This window comes from Rhipicephalus microplus, chromosome 8 (assembly GCF_043290135.1).
Source record: "Rhipicephalus microplus isolate Deutch F79 chromosome 8, USDA_Rmic, whole genome shotgun sequence".
Taxonomy (NCBI): domain Eukaryota; kingdom Metazoa; phylum Arthropoda; class Arachnida; order Ixodida; family Ixodidae; genus Rhipicephalus; species Rhipicephalus microplus.
In genome coordinates, this window is record NC_134707.1 from 49333514 (window position 1) to 49357028 (window position 23515).

A 23515-nucleotide genomic window follows, 5' to 3' on the forward strand; every position below is an offset into this window, starting at 1 on the left:
TAATAATATCTGGTGCTGCATACCTTCTTCAAATGATGGGATGTGGTGCTGCACACCGTCGCCAACTGGTGATATGTGGTCTGCATACCTTCTTCAAACGATGTGATGTGGTGCTGCACGCTGTCACCAAGTGATGTGATGTGATGCGGCACACCGTCGCCAAATGATGACATATGGTGCTGCATACCTTCTTCAGATGATGTAATTTGGTGCTGCACGCTGTCGCCAAATGATGTGATGTGATGCTGCACACCATCGTCAAATTATGTGATGCTGCACACCTTCGCTAAGTCATGTGATGACGTTGGATTATGTCGTGAGCACATGGCACGGTTTCTTGACCAAAGGTGAGCTGATTGTGGAGGCAGTGCATAAGCAGGGGAAGTGCACACAGCTCCCGCAGGGGGGGGGGGGGGTGGCAGAGGATAAATACTCGTGCTGAGAAAAAACGGCTTTCGCCTTCGAATTGTCTGAGGACTCTGAGAGTATTTAGGGTTGAAACTCTCAAGGTCCAGGCTTGTCCGTTGGCGTTGTCATTGTGCGCCGTGCCCGCCGATGAGGAGGAGGAACAAGAACCGCGTTTCAGACCACAAAATCTCTCTCAGCCGTCATTGCCCGGCTCACGCAAGGCACCCACTACATGTCAGGACAATAATGATAACGATCACTACAATGACGACTAGAACAGTGACTAGCTTGTTGAGTATATGACGTATCGAAATGATCTACGATGCGTTTCGTATGACCGAAAACAACAACTGCCAGGTAAACGTGTACAGACCTCGTCTTGCCAACTTCAGGCTAGATCCGATACCACAAAGCATTAATAATGAAGGAAAAACGGAATTCACAACTCAACACAACATACGACCAGTAAGCATATATACGACTGCACAACACCTGGCACTCAGTTACATGCATGAGTGGTCAATGTCGTGGGATATTTATGCTAACACCGAATGCTCCCACTTTTTTGCCTACTTCTCATCATTTATTTCGACGATATGCTACGATCTTTCTGCTGGGTCGCATTTTGATCTCTTTTTTTTGCGTGGCTATTTAAGAATGACAACACTCCACGTTGATTCCGCGAGAACTCTGGCGGGTATGTGCCTCAACAAATGGCCAAGCCCTACTGTCGAGCACAGCGCGTTTGAGCCAGAGAAGACAGTGATGGAGCGAGTGGGGTTAAGGAGAATGAGGGGTGGTTTGGTAAAGGAGGTCAGAGTCTGGAATGGGAAAGAGTGAAACCTAGCATAGTGACGATTGCTGGGGCAAGAAGCTGAGAAAGTGAAGCTGGGTAATCGTACACCTAAAGCTTTGCTCAGCGAAGTGGGAAAGGTACGCGTAAAAGAGGAGGAGATAAATAAGTGCGATATGGAAATTTTTGGTTATAGGATGGGTTTTAACGCGGGCACTCACGGTCTGGTCCTGGATGACTTTGCTTCATGCAGTACCAACTGTGCCGCGGGGGTTCGCCTTCGGGTGTTACAGAGTATAATGCACTGCTCAACAATCTAAGTCGAAAACCTTGAACACATTATTAAACGCGAAGGTGGCAGCCAGCACCAACAAAGGTGGTCCGAAAAACCATCGCCATGATGCGACGTTCCCCGTGACGTCATCTCGACGTTGCTTTTACAAAGCGCGGCGTCACACGATGCCGTCCACCGTACATCTCCGCTTTACCCAGGTGGGCAGCATTTCGGAAGCACTGTGCAACAACGTCAGGTGCAAGAGCCTTACGGAGGCTCAGCTGCTGACCCGAAGGGTGCGGGATTGAATCCGGCCGCGCCGGTGGCATTTCGATGAAGGTTAAATAATAAAAGCCGTTGTATTTCTCGTCGTTAGTGAACGTTGAAAATCACTTGTCAAAACTGGCAGAGCCCTGTCACAATACCGTGTTTCACTCATATCGTGGTTTTGTGGTGTTAAACTCTCAGGTGGTGTTAATAATATAGTTTTCAGAGGGGGATGGTGCACATGGAGTATTACTACATCTACTGAAAAAAAAGTAGGTTTCGCGTTCGAATCGTGCTAGGCCAATGCATGATGCCGCCTACTGTTTCTTTGTTTAGTGCATTCATTCCATTGGGACGACAAACGTCTTACGTGGCAAAGGAATACACGGATGGATGGTCTTTTTGTTGTGTCCGCTTAGAAATGCATAAGCATTTAGAAAGATACAAGCGCGTACAACGTATATGGCGTGTTTCACTTCCTTGACACTTGCTCTCAAGTAGAAATTTTGTTTTTTTTTTTTCATTCATTCTTTTTTGCACGAGTCAAAGGCAGACCCCTTGCCTTCTCCCCATGACTCGTTGAGATTAGTAAATTTCTTTTAATATTATTTCTTTATGATCAATACCTGGCATTATCACATGTTCTTCTGGGAACTGGAAACGCGCATCTTAGCGATAAGTGACGGCTATTATATGTACGCTGGAACGAAGCCTGTGAATGCGTTCCTGTATGGAGACAAAAAAAAAAAAAGAAGTCACAATTTCTTCTCAAGGGCGAAGCAGTGAACACGGTAGCAACGAACACAAATGTTAAGTGAAGAAAAGCCAGCAGCCAAATCCTTTAGAACCCGACTTGGCGCAGCTCCACAAAACGCCGGAGTAAGAGGGTACGGTCGATCCAGTTATCGTAGTGTTTGACCGCTTGTCACACGAATGCTAAGCAGGCGTAGAGAGCACAGCAAGTGATGCCTGCAATTAAAGTATTCAATTGATAAAAATGTAAAAATTGAGTGTGCAAGTGGCCGGGAAGTTAGCATGTGACCGCCTTCTCATGATCAAAGTTCGTAATCTCAGCCCTAGCGACACGCAACTCCTCCATGCGCCTCCGCACAACGTAGGCGGCCAGAGCGTTCCGTATCTGCTTTAGCCACGCCCGTCGTAAGCCTCTTAAGATTTCAGTCACTGCTTTTGAATGGCTGTAAGCGTTATCAATATGAGGGAAAATTCTCGTTCACGCTCTGTGGCTCGTTACTCAAGACACAGTGTGTGTACCACTGAACTTCATAATGAAGCGTCAACAGAACTTCAGCAAAACATCTGCTTTCCTATTTCCTTGTGATATCAAGCCACGCATTCGGGAATATTTATTTACAATTTGTTTGTGCTGTGCTTGCTTGTGTTGGTGTGTGTGCCTCTGTGCATGTGTCTGTGCGAGTCTAGTCTCTGCGTGTGTTCGCGTGTGTGTGTTATTGCGCTAGTGTTTGTGGCTATGCTTCCGTGTTTGTGTTCACCTGTTCGTATCCGTGCTTGTCTGCGTGCGTTATTTGCGTGTTCGTGCCTCTCAGTGTGCGCTTGTGAGCTACACTTGCGCGTATTGTGCCATGGTTCACTTGGTACCACCTTTTTGACATTACGCGTATTGTGATAGTGATGATACGGACAACACGGGCGAATTTTTGCTGCTGCCGTTGCCGTCATGTTCTGTGTAAAGTCGATGTCGATGACAATGCCCAGTGCGTCGTAACTTTCTTGTGTGCGAGTGAAAGCTTGTTGTGTGCTCTACATGTAAGCAAAGGCTGCTGACTGGCGCAGCTCGGGCACAGATTGGGCAGTGCCGGCGAGCTCTTTCGGATGAAAGAGCGTGGCGGGCACTGATAGGAACCTGCGTCGCTGGCAGAGCAACTACCAACTGTAATCAAAAGGGCCTGGTGGCGTGCATGACATCTCTGAGGAAAACAATCTGCGGCTCGCATACCGTTGTACGGGCTGGGCTTTCACCACTTACTAAATGCCGAAGTGGCACACAGCCTACCAGCATGAAAAACGCTTTACTCATAGATAGAAATGGCCGTATTCTCGAGCCAGCGTTTTGCAGAATTCAAAAGGCCTGCTAGCCTTACTTCGTGTAAAATTCCAGTTTGATGCCGTTGCACTCAGTGACTCACCCTTCCGGGAAAAGTATGACATTTTTTCTGTTTTCTTTGTGTTTAAAAGGTTGAACTCAATGAGCTATGACTCATTCACTCATTATGCTGGCATCAGTGAAAGGTTTTATTTAAGAGATCAGCAATGAAAAGAAATTGCCATATGGGCCTTGTCGCCAAGTGGATTTCATCCCACCTACCTGCATGTTTCTTTAGATCCTAACGAAAATTCAACATGCAGAAAAATAGGACCAAAAAGCTCCGAGTGCTGCTAACTGGGGGGAGGGGGGCACCTGTTGTCAATGTTCTGTAAAACTCTGGTGGCTAGTAAATACAGCAGTATTCTAGGCACAACATGGCCGTGACTGAACAAGACATCAAAGTTTCACAAAAGATATGTCGACCAATAATAGTCGCGAAGAAAGGCGTATAAAGATGATAACATCTATTGTAAGGAAACAATTCACACGATAATTTTAGGTCAACCAGGTAAAAAAAGCTTGATATGAAGCAGTAAAGCGTGCTAAATATATAAAAACAGTATATCTTGCATAAGTATTATTGAGATAGCACATAATAAATAATTAACATTCGATGTAAGTCTTGTAAAGTTGATGTTGTGGATGATGAGCATCATCCGCAACACACTTGATGGCTCAAGATTTACTCCATGGTGCGCCACAAGGCAGTCGTCGTTCGTGATATCTACTTTTAACGACACCAGCCAGTATTAAGGGACCATTCTGGTCTCTTGTATAATATAGTCTCGCACTGCTATATTGGTGTATTTTGCAGGGACGCGTCGACAAACATTTAGGGTCGCGTACATTGTCATTGTTGAGTAGCCTGTTCGAAAACTTGCTTGTTCCTTTGGTTGATTAAATCCTAATGTTTTCTTAACTCTGTTAGGAATTACCTTTGTAAATAGCTTGTATACTACAGAGAGCAAGCTGATCGGCCTGTAATTCTTCAAGCCCTTCTCATCTCTTTCCTTATGTATTAAGATGATGTTAGCGTTCTTCCAAGAGTCTGGTACTCTTGCCGTCAGGAGACACCTCGTAAACAGGGTGGCTAGTTTTTCTAACACTATCTGTCCTCCACCTTTCAGCAAATCTGATGTTACCTGATCCTCACCAGCAGCTTTGCCTCATTCATACTATCAATCAGGCAATAGGAAAATGCTCAGAATATAACCAACCACTATAGATAGCCTTCATAGATTAAGAGAAGGCGTTCGATTCAGTAGAAATATCAACCGTCATGCACACACTGCGGAATCAGGGCGTTGATGAAGTATATATACACATCCTGGAAGAAATCTTCTGGGAATCAACTGCTACCATAGTGCTTCGTAAAGAAAGCAATAGAATACCAATCAAGAAATATGTAAGGCAGGGGGACACAATCTCCCCAAGGCTATTTACCGCGTGCTTACAGAAGGTCTTCAGAAGCCCAGAATGAGAACAGTTAGGAATAAGAGTTGATGGAGAATGCGTTAGTAACCTGCGCTTCGCCGATGACATTGCAATGCTGAGTAACTCAGGGGATGAATTGCAACTCATGATTACGGAATTAGACAAGGAGAGCAGAAAGGTGCACGTCTTAAAATTAATCTGCAGAAAACGACAGCAGTGTACAACAACCTCGGAAAAGAGCAGCGCTTCGAGATAGGTTATAGTGCACTTAAATTTGTGAAAGACTATGTCTACTTAGGGCAGGTAATAACCGCAGAGCCGAACCACGAGATTAAAGTAACTAGAAGAATAAGGATGGGGTGGAGCACATTTGGCAAGCACTCTCAGGTTATGACAGGTAGATTGCCGCTATCTCTAAAGAGGAAGGTATATAACAGCTGTATCTTGCCGGTACTTAGCTACGAAGCAGAAACCTGGAGACTTACAAAGAGTGTTCAGGTTTAATTGAGGACGCCGCAGCGAGCAATGAAGAAAAAAATGGTAGGTGTAACCTTAAGAGACAAGAATAGAGCAGAGTGGATTAGTGAACAAACTAGAGTTAAGGATATCATAGGTGAAATCAAGAAGAGGAAATGTACATGGGCCGTGCTTGTAGCGCGTAGACAGGATAACCGCTGGTCATTAAGGGTAACTAACTGGATTCCCAGAGAAGGGAAGCGGGTTAGGGGGACACAGAAGGTTAGGTGGGCAGGTGAGATTAATAAGTTTGCTGGTATAAATTGGCAGCAGCAAGCACAGGACCGGGTTAACTGGCGGAACATGGGAGAGGCCTTTGTCCTGCAGTGGACGTAGACAGGCTGATGATGAGGATGATGATGGTGATGATGACATTGTCATTCGAATGGTTTCATTTGATAGTTTTATTGCACCATGCTCGCACGCAGAGCCAGTCTCGCGATCTAAGCTTAACGTAGTCGCTTGAGGTTTAGTGGGGATCCACTTGTAGTCCATGTCGGGGTCATTTTGTATCGCCTCGTTTACCATTCGTCTCGAACGAAGGCAAGCCAGCTCTGGAACGCTCTTAGTCTTCGTCGTAATAAGCCACAACACAAAGTAACACGCAATGCCTCACCGACGTGTAGCGGGTACCTCGCTTACATCAGAAATATGCATGGCATAGTGGCATAGTGAGTGCTTCATTGTCATCGTCATGACGTATAGCGCGTACCTTGAATGTGTTGTGCTGTGCTGACAGGAACAGCCTGGAACGCGCTTGTTATTTATCTTCGTGAGCGTCATCGTCATCGAGGTACGACGGCGGACAAGACTTGACCCTAAGGAGTTTTTCCCATATTTATAAGTAGTCAAGCAACATTAGGAGGCTGTGGCTGCTGGAAAATATGGTGGTGCGAATTCACTGGGACGTCCAGGGGCACAAACCCGCAAGGAGGGGCGGAAACTTTTTCTTTAGACTATCGTGCCTTTACCTCTCTAAGCGTCATCCGGCCACCTACAGCTTCCATATCCCATCGCACTTCTTACCGAGACCGCAGCAGATATGGCAGCGTGAATTTACTGCGACACTCCCACGAAAACGCCGGGATGGCTTTTTTTTCATCAAAACCCGCTTCTCTTCTCTGCTCCCAACTCATTGCCATTAAGTAGAACTTTTTGCGGTGCCTTCAAAGGATAGAACCTCCTCTCCACACCTTCCACACACAAACACGCTGAAAAGGGATCTTATTTACGTACAAAGTATGCTCAGCAGACACCATGCACTTTTTACGACCAGCAGCAGCCTTTGAGGCACGGAAACACCGGCGGCAACGGTAAACACTACGCATCGTGCTGGGCGTTGTCTTCGACGAAACATTTACTCACACCGGGCATTTGCTATAACTCTACCGCTCCTCGCAAATGAATGAAGAAACATTCACGAGCTCGCCGGTGGTTTGTGTATACTAGACCAGGTCGCCTCCCCGCCAACGTGGTCCAAAAACTACTCTACATAGCTCTTCTGAAAACTGAGAGTTTGGAGTCGTTACCAAGGTAGTGCAACCCGCCTTTCAGAAGAGTCTTCTTCAACTTCGCTGTATATATATACAAAATAAGGACTATGGAGAACGCCTACGAAATGCTTGGCGTGTGTAAAGGGGTAAACTAGAGAATGTCTAAACAAGCTTGTTGCTAGGCCAGTTGGTGCATAGTTAAATTCAGGGAAGAGGCGCCACACTGGACAAACGGAAAGATGTGGGAATAACTACAAGTGCACAGTACCAATTTGTTTATGTTCGAAAAACCACTCTTTATATTTAACAGTACAAAACATGCTCAGAGCCCTAACATCAAAACCACCCAAGTCAAAAATAAAGAAATTCATGGTTGTGCAAGATGGTCTATGGTGCGCACAACTATTACCCGGAACCATCAAATCCTGGCCCCGGCGGCCACATTCTTGATGGAAGCGAAAATACTTGAGGCCCCGTGTGCTTAAGGGTTTAGGGGCACGTTAAAGAACCCCAGGTGGTCGTAATTTCTGGAACCCGGAAATTCCGTCATAGCCGGCGTCCGTCATAAATATAGCGTGGTATAGCGTGGCTTTGGCAGGGTGAACACCAATATATATTATTTCGGGAACATTAACGCGTGTGGACATGCAGTGCATCTTTTTTTTTTACGTTTTGTTCGGACCATGTGTGTCTTGTTTCTCATAATGTAGGCTTATTGCGTTACCTTTTCGTGCAATATGTGCATGTGTATTGAATGACAGAATGTTCACTTGAAACATTTCAACTATTTATCAGGATAGTCGAGTGTGACGTCTTCCCCGATATTTGTAATACTATAGAATAATAGCGAGTACTTGATATCAGGTGTTTATTTATATATAGCGGGGGGTATGTCTCTGTAAGCAGAAGAGATGGCGCATCAACAAATACAGTTCAAATTGACGGTCGCTTTCCGGTCTTCAATTGTTTTCTGCGCTAGGTATTCTGCTTAGCGATGACCAAACAACACGCCCAAAACCTATCATTTTCTGGGAGGCGTCACACAATGCATTCATTGGTCATGTAGTTCAACTTTCTCTGTCGGTCTTGCACGGTGCATCAGTGGTTACAGTGCTCGGCTGCTGACACGAATGTCCGATCGGCGCGACGCTCGTCGCGATTCAGTGAAACGGTGCTAACCCGCGTATTGTGCGATGTCACTGTGCGTTGAACAGTGCCAGGAGGTTAAAGTTTTCTCAGCACTCCACCACAGTGTCCATCATAATCATATCGTAGTTCTGGGACGCAAAATCCTCGAGACACAGAACTTGATGTCATTAGTCAAGGATGTGCTTTTACAGTCGCAGTCGGGTCTTCACTGCTTCTGTAGCTGAACCCCGTCCTCGACGTTCTTTGTGCAGGGGTGTCCTCATCAAGCAGCAACGGGGCGGGAGTAAGAGGAAAAAGAGGAGGATGGCCGAGTCTACGTCACAGGATGCTCTCGCCTCCGGTGGCGAAGAGGAAGAGGAGGAGGACCCGGACTTTGAGGAACTGCGTCCTCCCGAGGTGGACCCGCTGGCCGAACTGCTGGACCACGACGGGGAGAAGTGCGTCATCCAGGGAGATGGGGGAGACAAGATGAACGGTGAGGAATGGTTTTTTTTAATAAAATATTTTTTGTAACTGCGTGGCACTGTAGGGGCTTGGTTTGACGTTCATCCACAGTGTCATGTAAGTTGGATGGTTGGTGAAACGGTCGATTCTTTTTTATTTATGAGACTGTTGAGTAAAGCCAATGATAGAAAAGAGTTGACCATGAATCCCCCCTCCTTTTCGAAACTTTTTTTTGAAATCTATGTAGTGCCAGTAAGCACCATTGTGGCTGAACGATTGCACCGCCGCTCTTCCCTCCGTTCCCTTTATCAAACATTGTAGCAAACTTTGACGGTCTGATTGAGTATGACGTCATATCTTCTCGCCCTTTCTTGTTGCACGGTAGTGTTGCCGCACGGAGGGACGTGCTTCTCGTTCTCGCGAGTTCACGAGCCGAGCTGCAGCCTGTTGACGCCCAACCGGCTGCTCACACTGCCCGACTGCCCCATCGAGGTGAAGATCGTCAATGTCGAGCGGGACCACAGCAGCACGCACATCCTCTACCCAAACCTGTAAGGACAAAAACGCCTTTGCTTACAATGTATAAGGCATGAGCTTAGCGTTGTCTCACGTATGTCATTTTAAAGGGCCAGTCAACAGGCTCCGACTTTTTTTACACCCCCCAAACGAGCTCGAGCATTTTCCCTATGCCTGACCAACCTTCTTCCTCGCGCAGTGACGTCAACTCGGCGATTGGTGACGTTGAATTTATTACTGTTTTTATGGTTCATTACTGTTCATTGCGGTGACTTCATTACCTGGTTTAAACCAATCGACGAGCTGCGTACTGCGTCACGTCGCCGATCTTCTAGTTTACGTCACTGCACGTGGTACCAGGTTGGTCAGGCGTAGGAAATATGCGAGAGCTTGTTTTGGAGGTATAAAAAAATTACAGCGTATCCACGAGGCGAATGGTGACGAGCGAGGCGAAGCGGTTGGATGGACTGACGGACGAACGCACGGACGCACGGAATCACGGACGAACTTACGGACGCTTCGCCCCACTCATCTTCATTAACTCCTTGGATATGCTGTGACAGCGTTTTTATTGACATGCAATGCAATGCTACCGGCGACTATGACCACTAACTACGACGACACGGGACATACGACCCACGGCGTAAGGGTCTTCACCCCTAAATGTCAGACCCTCTTGACTGGCCCTTTGAAGGGACAGACATATTTGCTGTACGGCGCTAGAGAATCCAATTAAAAAAGAGGTTGTGGGACAGAGCACTAACAACTGATTTATTTGCACAAAAATGCAAGTGTAAGCACGTGCGCCTGCGCAGAAGATATGTTGGCATCAACAGGCATGACGCAAGGCGTGTTCAATAAAATTTGTCTCATGGTTGTTCAATGCTATGCGAATGTAACTAATGAACATGTCACTTTTTTTTGCTTCAATCTATAGAATCTATAGAACTTTAAGCGCGCCCGAGCTTCGACTGGACGAGGAGGCCCCGCCACGGTGGTCTGGTGGCTAAGGTACTCAGCTGCTGACCCGCAGATCGCGGGATCAAATCCCGGCAGCGGCGGCTGCATTTTTTATGGAGGCGAAAATGCTAAGGCCCATGTGCTCAGATTTCAAGGCATGTTAAGGAACCCCGGGTGGTCAAAATTTCCGGAGCCCTCCACTACGGCGTCTCTCATAATGATATGGTGGTTTTGGTGCGTTAAAGCCCACATATCAATCAATCATTCAATAATTCTCGAGCTGTTTCATCTCTACTTCCGGCTATATTCTGCACGTCAGAAAGGCGTGGTCCACAAGAGCTGGCAGCGCAATTCCCAATATGCTTAGGCAAATTTTAACCTTTATCATTTCGCTCAACACTTTGTTCACTTCGTTAAAGCGACGTTTAAATGAATCAATTCACACTTGTGGCTTCAAACACACGGCCCGTGGAGTGTTTGCCAGCGGCCTTGTGTGCTTCGAAGTTTTTCACGGATGAAAATTGTACAAGAACAGTGGATGCAGTACAGCGTTGATAACTAAATAAAACAGTTTGTCATTCTGTGACGCTTTCGCGGTATTTTATTGTGATTTATCTGCAGTCATGCCACCTACGCGCGCGTTAACATTGCGGTGAAATACCTGGTGGGAAGAGGGGCGCAGAAGTCAGGAGCTTGAACAGCTTCGCTATCAAGAATTTGATAGTTGTTTACTCTACGTTTCGGCCGTGCCAGAAGCAGGTGGTCTTCGTTAGCCTTCGACATGATTTAGACGAATGCATAAAAAAACAAAGGACCTTGTTCATGCAATACAATTGTGCTGGAGGCCTTCCTTCAGCAGATGAGCTTTTTTACGTTTATTTTTTGTTACCGCTTGGGATGATGGCCGGAACGTGTGAACAAATTACACTGGATTGAAGTAGAGGCCGTACTTAGCTAGCCACTTTGTGTGTGCCTGTTACATAAAACACGTAAAGCGAGGACACTCTTGGTGAATATATGGACATGTTTACTGATAATACCCTGATTCTTCAGTGCGCCTGGATTTTGTGGAAACAGTATTCCTATATGAAGATACCGTCGGCCGCCAACGTTGCACCATCAAAACCCTTGCGTGCGACTATCACACCACGCCCTCAAGTGTGAGGCCCGAGGGACGGCTTCATACTATCTCATGGTAGAGTACATGGAACTGTTAATCGTTAAGCGATTTTTTTAACTCAGACATTGTGAGGCACATTGGACGGCTTTCTGCTCTCTCACGGTATATACTACTCGAATTTGTTAAGAACTTTTTCTAAACACTCGATTTATATTCAAACTTTTTTATGGGCAGGCTGGGCCTCTTCACCAGTTGTCTCTGTGTCACTCAAGCTCAGCGTGAATATAGTAAAGGACTTCATGAAACGCAAGTGTTACATAAGCGTGTAGTATTCCAGCTATTCTTCTAGTGCCGCCATTTATGCATCACCCTCGAAGTAAAGATATAGCGCCGCCTAGTTGCGTTTCCGAATCGATATTTCGATACGGAAACGCGAGGTAGGTTCGATCACTATCGACTGGGCTGGTTCCGTATCTGTCGTGGCCCAACAACACAAGCGCACGTATGTGGGCTGAATGCGGGCTGAATGCGTGGCCCATATTCAATATGAAGGTATCAACGACACCACAAATCGCCAAAATAAGGGATGTCGCAATGAAGCCATGTGGTATTATTGCAGATCACCACTATTACAAAGGCGGCTTGATCGTGGACGCAGTTCAAAACCACGCTAGAGGTAGAAAACTTTCGAGGGAAGAGGGGGTGGAATCAACACTATCGACTGAGAAGAAGAAGAAACAGTAAACAATATGAAGGTGGCTTTGACCTGTGTGTTAAGAAAAAGTGGTTGACAATTTAGAGTAGTTGGTACTCTTCTAAGGGAGAGCATAAAGCCGTCCAGTAGGCCTCACCCTTGATGAGGCCGTCTCTAAAAAATTACGCCACGAACGAGTTCGCGATGGCATAATCATAGTTACCGCCAAGCACTGCAGTCCTCTTAAGTGAATGCACACGACACTGCGTCAGTTCTGCAGAGAGGCGAACATGTGTACCTCTTAAGAATTCGTGTTCTTTTGCCGGCCTCATGGTGTAACTTTAATATCTCAACTGGAACATGGATGACAAGACGACCGGGACAAGCGCCAATCATCAACTCCTTATTTATTTTTGGCATTCCCCATATATGTGACTGAAACAGTAAAAAAAAAACGCCAGGCCTGCGTGGAAGGCGCAGCACAGTCACAGTGAAAGCGAGACGAGCGGCTTTTAAGAGACTTTTGTAAACACTCATTGTGTAACTACGGCAAATCTTTCTTCATACCCACTGGGTAATTACTAATAAACTTATTTGGGTAGTAGGCAGGCATTCGCTGCACTCTAAGCCACAAAGAACAAAATGGGGTCTGTGGTTCGTCCTTTTGCGGGGGTAACTACATTGCCACAACCATTACTCGACAAGGGATGAACGATTAGTCATTTCGGGGGTACCTGTCGGGGGACAAACCTCAGCAGTTTTGAGGGACGCAATGTCAAAGAGTAATAGTTACCCCTTTATGGAAGAACGTGACTACGTAGGGACGAACTGTTAGTCTCATCAGGTACTCCTTTCTTTTTTTGAAAGAAAAATCAATGTAATAAAATTTCTGGCTGAATCATCGTGAACGTAGAGGTTGAAGAACGCGTTTCACGACATATACATCATCATCATCATCGGCCTGACTACGTCCACTGCAGGACAAAGGCCTCTCCCATGTAACGCCAGTTAACCCGGTCCTGTGCTTGCTGCTGCCAATTTATACCCGCAAACTTCTTAATCTCATCTGCCCACCTAACCTTCTGTCTCCCCCTAACCCGCTTCCCTTCTCTGGGAATCCAGTTAGTTACCCTTAATGACCAGCGGTTATACTGTCTACGCGCTACATGCCCGGCCCATGTCCATTTCCTCTTCTTGATTTCAGCTATGATATCCTTAACCCCCGTTTGTTCCCTAATCCACTCTGCTCTCTTCTCGTCTCTTAAGGTTACACCTACCATTTTTTCTTTCCATTGCTCGCTGCGTCGTCTTCAATTTAAGTTGAACCCTTTTTGTAAGCCTCCAGGTTTCTGCTCCGTAGCTAAGTACCGGCAAGATCCAGCTGTTATATACCTTCCTTTTGAGGGATAGTGACAATCTACGTGTCATAACTTGAGAGTGCTTGCCGAATGTGCTCCAACCCATTTTTATTCTTCTAGTTACTTCAATCTCGTGGTTTGGCTCTGCGGTTATTACCTGCCCTAATAGTCTTTTACAAATTTAAGTGCACTATTACCTATATCGAAGCGCTGCTCTTTTCCGAGGTTGTTGTACATTACTTTCGTTTTCTGCAGATTAATTTTAAGACCCACCTTCCTGCTCTCCTTGTCTAACTCCATAATCATGAGTTGCAATTCGTCCCCTGGGTTACTCAGCAATGCAATGTCGTCGGGGAAGCGCAGGTTACTAAGGTACTCTCCATTAACTCTTATCCCTAACTGTTCCCATTCTCAGGATTTCGAACAGGCTACTCAACAATTGCCCGCATGCATAATATCAATCAGTTAATAGAGAAATGCTCAGAATATAACCAACCACTATACATAGCCTTCATAGATTACGAGAAGGCGTTTGATTCAGTAGAAATATCAGCCGTCATGCAGACACTGCTGAATCAGGGCGTAGATGAAGTATATGTAAACATTCTGGAAAAAATCTACAGGGGATCAACTGCTACCATAGTGCTTCATAAAGAAAGCAGAAGAATACCAATCAAGAAGGGTGTAAGGCAGGGGGACTTAATCTCCCCAATGCTATTTACCGCGACATATACAATCAATGCACAAGAAGTAAATTCGGAAATGAGCTGCATAAAATTCGCAACGAATTCACAGGATTCAAACTCCTGAACATTGTTTCGGCAGTCGCGTATGTTAACCACTACACCACACCACATTTCATAGCAGAGTTAAACATACCTGGGCATATGTAGCACCGTCTGAACACTACGCGCTCTGCCATGTTGCTCAAACTGTAAAAGATTCCTTATATTGGACTTAAGTCTTCAGTGTTTGGCAAGCAACTATTCGGTTATCACGTTCTTGAAAATGTGCAATGCGTTGAATAGGTATTTCTGCTCGCGTGGTTCGGGTGCATTTGCGTGCTGAATTTGCGTGCTGGATTAATGTTCCTGTATATGTTGGCGTCGCTGGGTCAATCTTGCTCGCTTCTTATAGTACAGAGCGCGGTTGGTAATGCCGTTCAACGGAAATGTCGGCTTAATGACAAAGAAAACAACGAAAACGTTTAGAGAAACATCCAAGTTTACTATGCGACTCGTGTGAATTCTCCACCATCGGGCGCAGGCGTCAATTCAGCAACTTTTGTGAGTGCAAATTATATTATAGCTCACCTGCGCTCTCGGAGAGATAATTAAAATAACAATGCTTCATTAGAATGGATGCTGTCCATGCGACTTAAGGAAGTGCAACCGCCCCATCGGCACCTGCTGATAGCGTGTTCGTTGCTGCAAGATAATGACTTTGCTTGGAAGGCGCAACGCTTTCAGTCATCGATGTCCTGAAAAAGTAATTACAGAAACATTCATTATTTTCGACAGAACTGTTCGTGCACTTGTATAGTTTCGTCTAATTGCGTTAAAATTAGAGAAAAACTGCTGTTTCACAGAACCCATCATAATACAATGGAACAGCTCAAAATGTGTTGTGAAGTCCAAGAAGCCCACGTACTTATCGATTTTTTAGAGATGAAAAATTAAAACATACCTAGCATCGCTACAAACGAGCGAAATTGCCGGCGTAGTTAGCGGTGCCAAGCCAAGCTGTTTTTGTTATAAAAGATGACAATGTGTGAAATTCATGTGATCGTTTGCCTTTTTTAAGTACGAAAATCTCTCATGAGCAATGCTTATTTGTGTTGGACTGAAAGCAAAACAATTTATGAACAGCTGTGCTTGCAACAGGTAATCGCTACCATGTTTCGATGACTCAGCCATCACATTTGTAATTCTACAGCAGACGGGGCAGCACTTGCAACGCTGTGTAGCGCGAGCTCATCAATCATGCGGGTTTCGTTCGCGAAGAACGTGAGTGTTAAACAAACAGTGCTCGTTACATATCGACAGAACGTTGGTAAATCTCGCGGGGTGATGGCAGTCTTGTTGACACTCACCTTTCAGGCGATATTCGCGTCGGCGCGTGGTATTTCGATAGCGTATACCACTTCATTCCAGTAGCAGGTCATGTTTCTTAGAGCGCAAAGATTGTTCAGTGCACCACAACAGACAGCAATCACAACCACGTAGCGATAACACATCCACAACAAACAGCTAGACTAACGAGGGTTAGCTTGCCAAGAATACCACGCTGCGCATTGATACAGCTTAAGCGCAAGCACTCTTTTTTTTCTTTTATGAGGACGGAGGCTTCGACATTTGCTCTTATTTATGCTACACAAATATTAGTACTTTGCTCCTGACGTAGTTTCCGTAGTTCTCATGACCATTTAAACTAACTCAAGCGGTTAACAGCGTATTTATTCAGAGAACTATTTGCTTACGCGCATGCTGACCATTCCTTCGAGGCCACCGCTGCGCCGGCGAATTCCACGGGAGTGAACGTTGCTCCGCATGGTCTAACAGTTCCTCCCTCTGCTTGCACACGGCACTCTCGTCTTGCGGTTAACCCCACCACGAACTAACTGTTGGTTGAAGGGACGAAATGTAGCACTTACTCTTATTTCACTCCCTTTTCGCTCCTTTGCTGCTTAGAGTGTATGTTATTTTTCGTCATTCTTCTGAGAAGCGTGGTGTCTGCCAAACACTTGCACGGGGTTTTGGGCTAATTGTTCATGCAGTGGCCGACAACAATAAGAAATTATGGCTGAAGTGGGTATGTGCCACAGTTAATAGAAAAAATGAAACAAGCTTTTGTGATGGGTAGGAGCATTGGACGGCCCACTTGTTACGCTATTCGCATTAGGCGACAACTAGTTGTTTTTCGCTGTAAAACACTTTACAAGTCGTACTAACGTGATTGCTTTCCCGACATCAAGACTGTCGAAGGCAAGTTTGACAACTAGTCACAAGCACCGGTATAGCTCAGCCGTAGAATACTGGGCTGACAACCAGTGGATCCGGGCTCGAGTCCCACTGTGTCATTGGTCTTAGGTTACGAACACCACCAGCAGTGAAAAACTGCGCGTTACCCAAGTTGTGATCTTTTAACAGCTTTCGCTGTGAAAAAACGCGAGTTGCTAACAAATATTAGTTAAATGAATATCTGCCCTTGGTGCGTGAGGCGAGTAGTAGTTTCATTGGTCATGCACGCCATTTGTCAGGAACTTGAGCTTGTTATCTATGAGAGCAATGGACGGTTTGCTGACACAGTTGTCAGCTTCCCGTGCCATTCTCTCGGCTTCAGTGATTTACGGGTATACGATCGTTTTCGCACTTATGCATTACAACTTTGCTTTCAAACTGCAAGGGAAGTTCCATTCTTTACTCGGTCGTGAATAGGCACAATCGTCCACATTAGTATATTTGAAAGCTCGTTCACACTTGCTACTAGCACAGGTTGAGTGACTAAGGTAGTCGCAAATGACTGCTTTGGTCGTGGTGCGACGTTTTGACGTCTCTGGCGGCTTGATTTTTCAGTCGCGAACATCTCAACCAGTCAGATGCGCTAAAACAGAAATTCATATTACTTTGTGGGGACAGCAGTGAAAAAATGTGTGAGTTTGAAGTGCCGATGGGTATAAATTGCTCGCAAGTGCGAACGTTGGTCGCATATAGTGACTGTCAGTCGCAAAACAGTCGCGCCGCCTCTGGGAGCCGCAGGTGTGAACGAGCCTTTACCGCATGACCGGTCTTGTTGTATACGGAACGCCTCGCCGCGGTGGTCTAGTGGCTAAGGTACTCGGCTGCTGACCCGCAGGTGGTGGGATCGAATCCCGGCTGCGGCGGCTGCATTTCCGATGGAGGCGGAAATGTTGTGGGCCCGTGTACTCAGATTTGGGTGCACGTTAAAGAACCCCAGGTGGTCGAAATTTTCGTAGCCCTCCACTACGGCGTCTCATAATCATATAGTGGTTTTGGGACGTTAAACCCCACATATCAATCAATGTTGTATACGGAACACGGAGTCCTCACATTAACTGCAGGCATGGGTCGGCAAAAAAACTTTGCCAGTCACTTAAACACGTCGGCGAAATATATATTGGCTTTAGGGTTGACTTATTCTCAGCCTCGCTAAAAGTTTTACCTCAAGCGGTTTCACTCGGAGTCAGATTCGCCAAATTTTTCTCAACTGGACTCACTCGGACTCAAACGCACCAAATTATTACTAGTACGTATCACTCAAACCCGAAATCAGGGCTTGATCTGAGTCTGTGTGAGTCGATTCACGAGTGACTTTGCCGACGTATGGTTGGCATTCATCGCCCGCCTTCGCGTTTTCATTTCTTTGTGCCGTGTTCACACCGTTGACACCTTCTCTGCGATTCATTTGTACACAACACTGCGTCCTCTGCAGGTACGTGATCGAGCTTCGTCACGGAGACTTCCAGTGGTCCATCCGGCGCCGGTATAAGCACTTCCAGCAGCTCCACCAGCAGCTGCAGATGTACCGCGCCGCCATGTCCATCCCTCTGCCCACCAAGAAACACCGCGAACGGCGGCGTAGCTACCGCGAGGACAACGCGCGCCGGCCGCTGCCCCGCTTTCCGAAAAAGCCCGAGAGTCTGCTGTCGCAGGAAGAGGTCCAGCAGAGGGCGGTGAGTGGAGACTCGGCCTTGTCCCGTGATCATGAACGTCGCCAATGTTTTTTCTGTTTTGTTTTGTCTCAACTGACTTGCATTCATTTGGGAGAACGTAAACGCACGAACGGGAGACAGTAATTTGGTGAGCAGACGAGATTAAGGAGTTGGCGTGTACAACGTGGGAGTAGCAAGCGCAGGAACTAGTTGATTGGTGGAACATGGGTGATGCCTTTGCCCTGCAGTGCACATATTCAGGTTGACAATGATGAAGATGATGAACTGGCTTGCGGTGGAGAGGCTCGGGTTGAAATCACCTGGGCTACTCCGTTTGTATAGGTCCTGCAGCAAGAAAGAAAATAAGTAACATTGTTACCAAATGTCGAAAATTAACAAGAAAAAAACAGAAAACTGTAGCAGGCGTAAAACGTTACATGGTGACGTACTATCAGCGTCCAGGGAAACGCAAACAGCGGCAAACATTAGCGATTGTAACACTGACGTGGCCGCTAGGTCAAAAGGAATGGGATAGCGCACAGCGTCCGGTCATCACTACTGGCATGACAAGCACGCACATCAGAATTAGCAGCGCTGAGCGATCCGCTTATAGGGCAGTATTTTCGCTTTTCTTATGTAGTTCTCACAAGGTGACATGGTCATTAGGGTGGCCTGCAACGTGGCGGTGCAGGGTGCTTTTCATCGTATCAACTTTATTTTTTATGTACATTTCTTCTTTTGAAATATCAAAACTGTCGTACAGGAGGAAACATTATAATATTATTCTATGGTGGAGTGGCGCCGTGATGCCAAACCAGAGGTGTGCGCCTTTGTCGATGGTGAGGACTATGCGTTGTGCACTATGCCACTGCCAATGCTTCCCGCCGTTCGCGTTCCATTTCACGACGATTGTACAGTTCACTTGCAGGAGTTCACATTACAATAGAACGTTCATGTGCTCAAATTCCTAGTTATTCACACAGTATTGAACTAACAAACATCTCGTATATAGCAACATGCAGTCGTTCATCGCCCTGGCGCGGTGGTCTAGTGGCTAAGGTACTCGGCTGCTGATTGCAGGTCTCGGTATTGAATTCCGGCTTATTACGCCAAGGGACAAAGCTCTTTACGCTGAGGGTGACACGTCCCGTGTCTTCGTAGTGGCCACCTCTGGGTTAGTCCTTAGAATGTCCGCTGGATGGTGGTACTTGTATATGATGAATTTATGATAGAGATGCGAGATCGTGGTACTTGGAGTGTTCACTAGATGAACGGACGAATGGCTGAACGGACGGACAGACAGACAGATGCACGGGCTGACGCATGGATGCTTCGCCCCACTCTTTGTCGTTCACTCCGTGGATATGCTTTGATTTTTTTTCAGTGAAAGTGATTCAGATCTCATAGTTGGTTTTACAGAAAGTGCATTTTTTTACTGTCAAGAAATTCAAATGGGACGTTGGGCAGATAAATTGTAAGAGTGTAAATGATGGAGGAGTTCAAAGGGGTCATTCCCCTGACCCCTTCCCCAAGATTTACGCCACTGTTCGGCATACAGCGCTCTTTAGCGACTACAATGTTAATGATAGATTAAATGGGCCCTGCAACACTTTTTGAGCATGGTCAGAAAGCGCTGCCGATCAGTAGTAGAGGCTCCTGACAACACGCGAGCCAAATAATATAGCGCAGCACGGGACCTGGAATTCACAATTAATTATCAAAGTCAGCTAAAAATTGCTTTTTTTTTCTCTCAAACCACGGAATAAACCCAAAAATCGGTCGTAGTAAGCCCATGTATCAGCCATTGGCTGATTTAAACATGGCACGCTCGGTCGTTACAGAGATATCCGCGTGAGGCTGCGACTTGTCCACGCGTGCGCGGACACTGGAAAAGCCCCGCATTTGAAAATAAAAATAAAAAGTGCTCAAGGTCACGAGGCACGCGTGACGTTTTTCTTTGTGCCTGACATCTCTCCCTGCTTAGCTTCTAGCGCTTTCGTCAGCACGAGAGGAGAGAGAATGTAATCGCAGCATGCGGCGAATCTTCGTAACTCCTCTCGCACTGGACGGATTTCAAAGCTTTTTGCACCGTTTAATTCGTGAGGCAATACGTTATTCCAGAGTTTTCGTTTCATGGTTACTTGAAAAAGTGTTTCGGGGCTCTTTTATGTCCCAAATCACACCCTCATTGTAAAATACACTCTTGCCAGAAAAAAATCGCGCCATATCCACGGAGTGAGTGATGATAAGAGGGCGAAGCTCGAGAGGGGGAGGTCATCGGTAAACCGTAACTTTCCCGTTAATGTTAGCCCATTACATAATTAGAAAGACGTGAGATTGTGCGTATATAATACAAATCAAGATTTATTTTGAGTTACTCGCAGCCGTTTGCAAACGCAGCTGTGCAATGCCAACTAACACATTTGCAAATCTAGCTGACAGGCAACGACCGTGTTGGCTCCGCGTAAAAGTTATCCCATTACATCATTAGAAAGACGTATGACTGTGTATATATTATACAAAGGAACTTTTGTTTGGTTCTTGTTCTTGTTCGCAAAGGTGCTTTATGGTCAGTTAAGTGGTGGATCGGGTATGGGGCGTAAAAGGATGTTTGCAAGGGCAAAGTAGTGAGCAGTTTCCAGAGGTGCTTACGAACCAGTCTCAGAGGAAGGACAGACCCACGGTTTTTGGAGATTCGCCCCTAAAAGAAAAACATATGGGATCACCATGACACGCACATACATTTATTAGCGTTTTACAAATGCGATGTGCTCCGCCGCGGTGGTCTAGTGGCTAAGGTACTCGCCGGCTGACCTGCAGGTCGTGGGATCAAGTCTCGGCTGTGGCGGCTGCATTGCCGATGGAGGCGGAAATGTTGTAGGCTCGTGTGCTCAGATTTGGGTGCACGGTAAAGAACCCCAGGTGGTCGAAATTTCCAGAGCCCTCCACTATGATGCCTCTCATAATCATAGTGTGGTTTGGGGCGTTAAACCTGACGTATCAATCAATCCACAAATGCAATATTTCCAAAACGATAATATTACAAATGTGATGCAACGTTCGGTAGTGACGTTAAATCAGATTGAGGATACTGTTCTAGATTTGTATTTCAGAGACAGACTTGCTTTTGAGATCATTAGTTGCTAAGCTACTGTGGCGGGTGAAAGAAAACTGGGAGTTTTTCGCCGCGAGAACCACCGACCAGTGAATCTTCTAGCACCTGACTATGTTATTGGCTGGTGAGATCGCGTAAGATCACAAATCTGCTGCTAGATTACAACTACGCACATTTACACATCTCGAGGTCATCACAATTGACATCATCATCATCATCGTCATCATCGATCTTATTATTGTGTTCCCATAAAACCAGGTCTCGTGACCTGTACTAGGCTTCCTACTTCTATTATTTCTACGATTGCGATGACGGCACAGAATAGTCTAAGAATAGTAAGTCTGCTTCGCTTTAAGAACGTCTGTCGTCATGTTCTTTGTTCGGTATATCATTAGCAATACATTAGCTGTGCACTTATTTGCAATTCTGTTTTGTCAATATTTTTATGGAGACAAACATATGGGTCCAATTTTCTGTTTATTTGTTCTTTTTCTAATTCAGGAGCAGCTGGAAGCTTACCTGAGCAACCTGGTCATGGTTCCGGCCTACCGGATGAACCCACATACGGTGAGAGACACCAGCGTGCACAACCTGCTCTCTCTAGGTACAGTTACTGTATAAACTGCAGATGGAATCCTAAACTGCCCATACGCAGATGGCCTAAACTGTGTTATGGATAAAGCTTCTAAACTGCATCCACAGTAAATAAATTCTTACTGTATGAACGAGATTTAACAGACAGTAAAGTCAACAGGCAGGTGAGGAGTGTTTCACACTCGTCATCAAGGCTACTCATCAAGGTTTACTCATCAAGGCTACTCATCAAGGCTACTACATCAAGCCTACTACATCAAGGCGATCGTGCAGCCTAACACGATCGAACTGGTGGCGCTGACTGACCATACCACGTAGAGTACCTCGATGAGCACACCCCCGTCATTCAAATAGGTCCCTCTTTCAAAGTGTCTACCCCACCTCACCGCTCGCATTCGCCATGTTTTGGCCCACGCCGCACTTGTTCAAGTTTAAACGTGTACGCTGCTCCTGCCGTATTGTCACCCGCCTGAATCATCGCAAGTCCCACAAGATGACTGCATTCTGCGTGCCACACAGTGCACGAGCCATTCTAGAAATTGATGGAAGAAGTTTTCTTTCCCAAGCCATTCTCGAACAACACGTCTGTTGAGAGTGAGAATAAATAGTGACAAGCAGCTGCTGACGAATGCCTCTTGTGCACGCCGCGTGAATATTGCAAGCTTTGTTGCTGCTTCCTGTGACGTTCCCTTTTCTACGTCGGGGACTTTGGGTATGATTTTCGAATTGGCTTGTATGCTACTAGTAACACAGTGACAAAATAGAGTATTACATGTTATGTGTGTGTGGTTTTGACTTTGTCTGTGTGTGCGTACTTGTTGCACCCTAACACGATTGAAAGTTGAGCGAGCCGGTAACCTCAAATGATTTCATGGCGTTTGAACCATTCTCATAAGTTTGGTGTTCTTTTTGGGGTGTGCTTGGAAATATTACTGTCGCTGTCTTGAATATTTCCTTTTCTTTTGTTTTACGCACGAAGGTGTGATGATAAAATTGTCTCATCTATAATTAACTGCAAGAGTTCGCTTAAAGTTGTATTTTGCTTGCTGAGCAAAAACTACAAATAGAAAAATCAGTCTTCGTGCTCACAAGGCTCAGGATAGTATGTTTTGACTGCTTGTATTGGCCCGTGATAACTCGCAAGCCGCTTAACTGCTACATGTCGTATACATCCCCTCAGTAATGTATATACACTGACCCAATAATACGCACTAATAACAGCAATTCCGTTCGCATTTTATGAGTAGATGTACATGCAAGTGCGTTCAGAGATGTGTAGTATTTATGATTTAATTGTAGTCAAAATCGGCGCCTTTTTTATTAGATGCTTTTTTATAATTGGATCCCACGGCACCAACGAGGACAGGGCGACAGAACAGCAATCGCACTCAACGTACAGACTTTTTTCATAGTGTTTTGCGCACCCGCGTAGGGTTCTATAGGATAGCTTTAAAGGACCTGTAGCGGCGATGAAACAACACGATCGCCTGCCTACAGCTCTACAAAACCTAATTTGCATATGCATAGGTACGCTGACTTCCAGCGGGTTTAAATGTCAATGGTGCATTCGCATCTGTTGGCTA

At 45.8% G+C, this 23515-nt stretch overlaps 1 protein-coding gene across 5 annotated transcripts in view; it reads left to right on the plus strand.

Moving 5' to 3' along the window:
- The window catches only part of Pld (Phospholipase D), a 176710-nt gene that overhangs the window by 74956 nt on the left and 78239 nt on the right, over positions 1 to 23515 (plus strand). For all 5 annotated transcript variants that reach the window (XM_075871757.1, XM_075871756.1, XM_075871754.1 and 2 more), the window contains 4 exons: positions 8711 to 8934; positions 9289 to 9454; positions 18004 to 18244; positions 21840 to 21905. In XM_075871757.1, the coding sequence (XP_075727872.1) occupies positions 8763 to 8934; positions 9289 to 9454; positions 18004 to 18244; positions 21840 to 21905 (645 nt within the window). In that variant the 5' untranslated portion in view covers positions 8711 to 8762. The remainder of the gene's footprint in view (positions 1 to 8710; positions 8935 to 9288; positions 9455 to 18003; positions 18245 to 21839; positions 21906 to 23515) is intronic.